The sequence below is a fragment of the Durio zibethinus genome, chromosome 7, assembly GCF_047325235.1.
Source record: "Durio zibethinus cultivar Kanyao isolate XHJ-2024 chromosome 7, ASM4732523v1, whole genome shotgun sequence".
NCBI lineage: Eukaryota > Viridiplantae > Streptophyta > Magnoliopsida > Malvales > Malvaceae > Durio > Durio zibethinus.
The window spans coordinates 17826407-17835347 of record NC_143168.1 but is presented as its reverse complement, the minus strand read 5'-3'; the positions used below and the strand labels follow the sequence as shown (position 1 = coordinate 17835347).

Here is an 8941-nt window from a genome sequence, read left to right as displayed (position 1 = left end):
AATTGATTTAATCATATCATTTATCCAAATAAAACTCACCCAAATTGAAATGGACCCTTTTTAAAAGAAGGATGGAAGTATTAAAAGTTAATATATAAATGTTATATATTATTAATGAATTAAACAATATTTCTTAAAAAATTAATTTTAAAAAAATTAAAATCATAAAATACAAATACATTTTATTCTAAATATTTAAAATTAAATTTTTATTAAATATTACTTATGATTTTCTAATAATTTATAACATTTATACACAACTCATCATCAAATATAAAATTTTTAAAATAAAAATAAATTTTGAAACAAACCAAATTTTTTCTTTTTCTTTTTTTTTTTTTATTAGTTTAGAAAGAATACCGTGTTTCAAAAGTAAGGAAAAAGCAAAGATCATGTGTGGCTACTTTGGCTAGAGTGAAATTTACAATTAAATTTAATAATTTTAAATATAATATAATAATATGATATAAAAATAATATAAAATAAATTATGTATAAATTTAATGTAATTATATTTCGTGTTTTAATTATAATGATACAATATTATTTATGTTATATTCGTATTAAATAATAATGATATGCTTAAGTCACAATTATTTGCTTCTCTAATAAGGTGATTGCATTCTGGCTTAGTTTCCACCATCTATGGTTCCATGCATTAGAACATTGGAAAATCATCAACTTAGGGGTAAAAGGCCCTGAACATATTAGTTTAAATTACATTGACATTGCGATCTTGAAAAGAAAATTTTTTTTATATGTTTCTTTGTTTTTTCCTTACATGGTGGCAGGAATATGTCATTTATTAAAATTTTAACTTATATCATTTTTCAAAAAGACAATAATTGCGAGAAAGTTATTGTCGTTAGCTACTTTGCTACTTGAGCATTGTCATTTTAATTGAAGGGCTAGGCTGAGGTAATTGGAGCTCTAGATGAAGTATTTGAAGTTTTGGTTCACTACAAAACAATTAAAACATATGAGGGCAGTCATTTAAGGCAATTGGAGGGTCTAACTAAAATAGCACGAACTAGAATGCAGCACAATGCTTTGTAGATATTGAAACTACTAAAATATGTGTTTTGAGATTTAACTTTGCCTATGTCGATAATCTTTTTTTTTATCAGTTATTAAACATAATTATATAAAATATAAATAAAATTAATTATATTTATTAATAATTAAATTTTTTTAATCAACGTGAGATACATTATATTTTAAACTATCAATAATTAAGACACAAAATTTTATTTAATTTTTAAAAATTTAAAAAAAAACTTTATGCCATTTTTGTCTTTGTTGAGATAGAGTCAAGATTAAGAGTGTAAATGATATATTAGTACTCGTAAATTATTCAAGTTCGATTAGAATAAAATTCGAATCCGGTTCGATTATTATCGAGTCGAGCTCGAATAATTTGACTTATCGATCGAGTCAAGTTTGAGTATTCTTACACCCGACTTGAGTAGTTCGCGAGCCTAATCGAGCTTTTATATTTAAAATTTTTTTATTATTTTAATTAATAAAATATCTCAAATTCAAGTTCGAGTTCGAGCACAAATAATCAAATTTTTATCGAATATAAGAATCGAGCTTATTTTAACATATTAATCGAACTTAATCAAGCGAGTTCGAATAGTTCGATTTCGATTATGAATCGAGTTCGAGCTAAAAAAATAAAACTCGATATAGTTCAAGTCGAATATCGAGCCTCAAGTTAGAAGCCGAATCGAGCTCGAGCTGTATCAACTCGACTCCACTCGATTACACTCCTAGTCACAATAAGATTTTCTATGGCACCACACTCATATTATCTAACTTCCATTCTATAAACATCAATGAATCTCTTCTTACCAAAAGCACTCCTAAATTTTACGTTGTCTCTGAGTATATTATATTACCTCAAGGATCTTCAGCAAAGGATAACTAGACTTGCATCATAAAAAGGAACTCCAACATTTAGGTCCTAGGTTCAACTTAGGAACTTTTAGTTAAGGTACAATGCTTCTACACCTTAAAACAAACAATTCCAGTACAGATCAAATTAGCTATAAAATAATCAAAATTTGAGAGATATTTCAATGTTTGAATTTTATTAATAAGGAATCACAATACCTTGAGTGTATTTAATTAATATATTAAAACAACCAGTTGCCTAATCTGTAAAATTTTAGCACTGAGTTATTCAAAAAAATTTTGTCAAATAAAACAAAGAAAAGAAAAATAAGAAAAACATTAAAATGTCTTATGTATATACAAGATTACAAGTGTGTGTGTCACGAGTCAAGACTCAACCTCTAAACTTGTGTGATTTTAAGACTCGGGTATAGACTCATTCAGGGTCTCATATCAATTTAATTGTTATGATTAACACTTTTATGAGATATCATCTATTGTGACCTCACGATTTGATCTCACAAAAAAATTTCATAAGTTGAAGGTAATGTAAATTCTTATATCTCATAATTAATCTTAGTACATAAGATTTATAACTTTTCTCTAAGACCGTGACATGTGCGTATGGCAAGAGACCTGTGTCAAGTTTGGAAAAGAACTGCTGTTACCTTAAATTAATAGGTATACATTCTAAGGGTGTAATCTCAGAATGAATAAATATTGTCATTGAAATTCCTCAACAGTATTCGTACTAGACATGTTTGATTGTCGTTTATGGAATTGACATTTAAACCATTAGCTGTTGTTTCTTTGGTAATGTTCTCTACTGCAATTTCTCTTCCATAAAGTAGCTCTTCCAAACTCGTTCATGGAATTCATTTAAGGTAAATTATTGTGGTGTGCCAGCTTCAAGTTGAGATTTAGAGAAAGAATGCTAGAAGAAATTTTCAAACTGCTCAATTATGGTTTTTTTTCCCCACAGAAAGCATACCACCTAAAGTAAAATAAATGAAGTGACCAGATGCCAAAGAAACTAGATTATGAATGTCATCAAAAGTTGAACATATTTTCACCAATCTTATAACACTCGATACTCATTAATAACTTCAAGAAACTATTGATCATAATCGACTTTGTTCTAAGCTTTCCAGCTTCACTAAGGTTAGATGATTAAAAACAAATCATCTTTTATTTTGAACTATAAAAGTTTTCTAAGATTATTAAAGTACTTTCAAAGATGCATAAATGCTTCTTGAAAGTTTCTCAATTCTCTAGGACCCTATATAACCTTCACAATCATAAGTACTTTCTTTACAATGATCGAAAAAATAAAGAAATTATGATGTTTTTGAATTGCACTTTCTGAGATAGAATTTCAGAGTCGAGATATGGCAATAAAGTTCCATTTAAATGGTCAGGTTGCCAACAAGATCAGCAAAACAGATTTTATGAAACAACACATTGGGTACAACATCCAAGTCCTAGTCAATGAGCCAATACAACCAAAGTAGAAAAGCATGAATGATAAATGGGGCTGTAATTCGATATAACAGAACTGAATTAGGACTCTATGATGTTCTAGCTATTTAAAATCATTTCATGGACACCGATTTTGCTTTACTAGAATAAAATGTCAATTTCATCCCAAAAATTCTAATGTCATGCTGTAGAAAAGTATTACTAACTTCAACATTTTGGGCTAAGATATTTTAAAAGAAAGAAAAACAAAACAAAAATGGAACATCCTTTCCTCAAAGTATAGTTCAAATTGTTTACCATCTTATCAATCTGCATTCTTCTCAAGAACAAAATAGAATGTCCAGTGTTTAATCTTGATCTGAACCCGATTTTTGATATCTCTAAAAGCCTTTTTTTTTTTTTTGTCTCCCGCCATGGTTGGCAGCCGCAAATACTTCTTAGGATTTGTTGTAGCCTGGATGCCAAGGATTTGCTTGATATTATCGCGACTGTCCTCTGTAGTATTACTGCTGAAAAACAGTAATGACTTTGCGAAGTTGATTTGTTGGCCTGAACCCTTCTCATATCTCTATAACATGTGCCTCACTCTTCCGCATTAATTGCTGTTGGCTTTTATAAAAAGTAAGTTAGTTATGCGAAGAACAAGCTAGTGCGTCAGGGCTCATTCCTACTTGCACTTACACCATTTATCAAGCCATCTCCTTGGTATTTTGATAGCATAGCTGACAAGCCTTCTGTACACAATAAGAACAAAGAAGACGATAGGGGGTCTCTTTGTTTGAGTCCACAGCCCTGATAGAACTTGTCAATAGTGCATCAATTAAAAACAACAGAATAAGAGACTGAAGTGATACATTTTATGATAAGAGACACTCAACGATTATTAAAACCCAATTTCCTCATCATGGCTTCTAAAAAAGGCCACTCCACTCTATCATATCCTTTACTCATGTTTAATTTAAGCACGACATGCCTTTCTCTTTCTCGTTTCTTCATTTTTAGTCTATGAAGCAACTCATCGGTAATGAGAACATTACCGGTAATCAATTTCCCCGAGATAAAAGCACTTTGGTTTTCCCTAATACAATAGGGAAGGATATGTTTAAGACTATTAACCAAAGTTTTGGCTACAATCTATAAATGACATAAAACCAGGGGCTAAGAGAAAGGCAGAACCTGATAGGTTGAAAATTAGCCATTGTGGTTGGGTTATTAGTCTTGGGTTGAACCATCACCATTTAAAAAGGATAAGCAAAAACTAGTAACATCAAGACCAACAATGGGCCAAAATTTTTGAAAGAATAGAGTTGGCGTACAATAGGTCCTGGGCATTTGCTTAACAGCTGCCCGGATCTCCTCAACCTTAAAATCTGCGAGGAGAAAATTGTTTATCTCGCTTGTGACTTGAGTATCCACTATCCACTGCCACAAGAATATCTCAAAACTAGATGGCCTTCGGGTCTTAAACAACTGCTTAAAGTATTGGACCGCTACCTCCTGCATTTTTGCCTCATCATCCCACCATACTCCCATTTCATCCTCCAGCCCCCTAATAAAAATTTTCGGCCTCCTTGTTGACGCTTGAGCATGAAAGTAAGAGGTGTTCTTATCACCTTCACGAAGCCATGCAGCCCTGGATCGCCGTGACCAGTAAGTCTCCTCCTTTTCCAGTAAATCATTAAGTTGGTATCTGAGCTTTTTACGAGTATATTATATACATAGATTATGGAATTAACTGTTATTTACTAAAGAAAAGTTCTAATCAGATTGGTTATGATGAAAGTTGGTAAGAAAAAAAAATGGAAATGATGAAAGTATTGGAGGCATAGAATAAATATTGGATATGGATATGACTGCTTTTCTTCCTGGAAAAGCTATTGAGAAAGAGACATTGTTTTTATTTTTATTTTTATTTTTGTAAAATCAATAAGAAATTATTATAAATGATGACATGGCAAAAATCATTATGAATTAAAAAATAAAATTAAAAACACTATATTTTGAGAAATAAGTTTTTGAATTACTATAATTAAATAAAAAACGCATGTAGTCGAGTCACAGCTTTTTTTATTTCCCGATAGATAATGAAAACAGTCAGACATCGTTTACCTTATAGTACATGAACCTATTTACCTTATCATTAAACTAAAAAGTAGAGTACGTGCCTTGATCTACTTATTTGCAAAAGCAAACACTGCACTGTTTTCGAATGCATTTGGAATGCGGCAAACTGTGTAGCTTAATAGTTAGCACATTTAAACAAGACAAGTGCTTCTGTGACACATTGACCACTCCTGCTTATTTTTGCCGCTTGAATCAATATAAACAAAAATTCTTATATAAATCGAAAGCATTTGTGAAACAGTGACGGTTTCATCAGAGTTCAAACTACAAGCTAGACCTTATGAAATGAAACATTCTCTATGCACAAAAGATTACCATCTTCTTTCTTTATTGTATGTAAGGGACTATAACTGAGAATGAACTATACAATACAGGCACTAAAAGCAAGAGGAATTTTTCAAAGAAATTAAATCTCAGAAGAAATGATCAAAAATTGTCTTTCGGTCTCTTTTGACTCCATAAAAAGTGAAAGATCACTTGTATATTTTGAAAACATCTTGTCATTTCTCCTCAAACTCAACATCAATAATTTCAGGTTCTTTCTTTCTTGAAGTGGAGTCCCTACTATCTCTGCCAAAGAAGTCTCCTTCTGGTTGCCAGACAATGTTTCCACAGCTCGCGCAATGTATTATTTGGTTTTTATAACCAGCAAACTGTCTATTACAAGCTGGACAAGCACCCTGTCCAATTTAACATAAAAAGGCCAGTAAGCCATTTTAAATAATGTTTACCCACTAAAATAAAAGTTGATAGAAGGTAACACATGGATTTCAGAACATAAAACACTACAAAGCACATTGCCATAAACCAAGCCACAAGCACACCCAAAAATTTTAAAAAATATTTGGGATGAAGTCTAGAATAAATACCCTAGTTTGCTTCTGCAACCATATTTTTTATTATCTTCTACTAAACTAACACAATCTTATGCCCTAAAAGCTCCACATTTCCAAGAACTTATTAATCCAATCCACGGAAAAAGAAACCAAAAAATATAAAAGGAAGAGGACAGGAAATGGAGTTCTATAAACAAAACCTAATTAATAGGTCTTAACAATTGACATCAAGCACAAAAGAATGGCTAATTCTACTATTTACATTTCATTTTCATATTACTCCTCATAGTTAAACCAAGCTAATAATGTTATTAGAAGGAAGATCTTCCTACAAACTCAAGTCATAAGGATGGTAGCAACAAGAAGGAAAAGAGACGTTCGAAGTTGTGAACATCCATTGTCACCATTCTGCACCTAAACAACCATGTCGAAGCAATTTTAAATGTAACCATCAAAATAGCAAGTAAAATATTAGTTCATATACTAACAAAGTAAAACTAAAGAATCACATACATGACTATACTTTTATTTTGATCCTATGGTTCCATATGTTATGAACAGAACTTACCTAGAGTCACCTTTTACAGGGTAAAAAGGGATAAAAAGTAAACAAATAAAATCATGTTATGAAGAAAGATGAACATATATGTTACGTAAGTCATCAGTTATGTCCTGCATTTTATGTGCCATGTTATAGCAATAACCAATACCTTAATAACAAGATTATTGGCAACAGTTCCAATGAGAAGAGGTCCAGCAAATGGCAGTATCCATGTGGCAAATATTAAGAATCGAAACAGCCAACCAGATAATGCAAACCAAAGGAAGAAAACTGTCTGCAAGCAGATAAAAAGAACTCTTATTATCATGAAATGAACTAGCAAATGATCTATAACCAATGCACACAATGTATTTGGATCCTAGCACTTCCGGATTAAAAACCTTCAAAAGAAATTCAATGACCCATTTTCTCTGCATAGAAGAAAAAACCTTGAAAAGATTAAATTTCTAGGCAAAAAGTATTTCAGAATGGGTGTCATAGGTATCTTACCGGTAACCAATTAATAATAAGTTAAGTGACCTAACTTGAATATAAGGCCACCTATACAAACCCATATACAACTGACATCACATGTAAGACCGCATAACACTCTCCCTTAGATGTAGGCCTGATAGAACAATTGAGAATAATAGGCCAATTACATTGACTTCCAAAATGAAGGCAACAAAACAACTAGAGCATATGAAGTTTTCAACCTGAAGCACAATAGGTGTTGAAGCTCAACTTGGATACAAAGAAAGATAAACCCCAAAGACAACTGATGTCAGATATCCGCTAACATATGTAAATGTTCATCCTCTTTAATTAGATACAGGCAACAAAAACATGATATTGGATAGTGCAAATTACAGTATAGGTTTTAAAGAGTTTTTGACTTCACCAATTGGTAAACAACCCCCACCTGCAACAGCACATGTTAACAATTTACTTTCTCACAACAGAATCATTTTTTAAACACCCCCCCCCCCCCCACAAAAAAAAAAAAAAGAAAAATGGGGTGGGGAAGGTGGATGCATGAACACAAGGAAAAAAACAAGCATTGGCTAATTCTCTGTCTAACTTTTACTTTTGCTACTTACTTTTTGGCTTTGCTTTCTTACTTTCAAAAGCAAATCATGCACTACGATGTAAATTGCAATGAAAAGTTTTGAGAAATTAAAAATTTAAGAATAAAACTTTCATAGACAGTAAAATGCATGAATTTACTTGCAAACAAAACAATGATCTTTGAATAAATCCTTGCATCATGGTCACTTATACATTTTTAATCAAATCCATTTGATTTCACTATTTTCTTTTTCTTTATGAAAAAATGTATTCTAAGAAGCAATTAGGAAAGGGAGCCCATAGATATAAAAATTACTAATTAAAGTAAGAAAAGTTTGATACTTGGCCTAATGTTACTTACAGCAAAACTTCTTCCCAATGGAGTATCCAAGAAATCATTCAGCTGCTTCCTGTACTGTAAACCATATTAATAAAATCCCCCAAAAAGAGAGAAAAATAGTTAGTATAAAGCTTCCAAATTATAAAAATAAAAATAAAAATAAAAATATAACTGAAATTTGAATGAGAAATAAAAGAAAACACGAACCCTAGGCCAATTTCTACTAAAATCCATAGAAAAAGTCCTCCAACGGGGTCCAATCTCGAACTCCCGATCGATCTCACGAGCACGGTCAGTTGCTGATCGGGCGACGGAGAAGAGCCGGCGGGAAATGGAGTACTGACGGTCTAAACGTTCAGCAGTCTTTTTAGTTTCGAAGACGAATAGCTCGAAGCCGTCGTTGGCGGTTCGCCAGGCTTCCTTCCAGGCCTCACCCGAGGCCATCCGCCGAGCGAAGGTGTCGAAGTCGCTTCGCCTAAAGGATTGGACTAATAAGGGACGCCGTCTCTGAGGAAGCGGAGCCTGCGATTGAAGCTTTATTGAGTGCCATGCCGTTGATGGCAGAGCTGTGGCCATACCCAGAATCTCAGACGATGATTATTTTTTTGTTTTTCTCACTTTCCATTGTGCCCTTTTATTTATCCTTTTATATTATAGA

The 8941-nt window shown here is 32.1% G+C and overlaps 1 protein-coding gene across 2 annotated transcripts; it reads right to left on the bottom strand.

The window, feature by feature from the left end:
• Positions 1–5690: 5690 nt before the first annotated feature.
• LOC111276875 (uncharacterized) lies at positions 5691–8941 on the bottom strand. 2 transcript variants are annotated; one of them, XM_022862806.2, is made up of 4 exons: positions 8491–8937; positions 8305–8358; positions 7045–7170; positions 5691–6178 (listed from the first exon to the last, which is right to left on the bottom strand). In XM_022862806.2, the coding sequence occupies exons 1-4, from the start codon at positions 8857–8859 to the stop codon at positions 5999–6001; spliced, it is 729 nt and encodes a 242-aa protein (XP_022718541.1). In that variant the 5' UTR covers positions 8860–8937; the 3' UTR covers positions 5691–5998. The 2 variants fall into 2 exon arrangements, with proteins under 2 accessions (XP_022718541.1, XP_022718543.1); XM_022862808.2 differs by lacking the exon at positions 7045–7170 and having other exon boundaries at positions 8491–8941.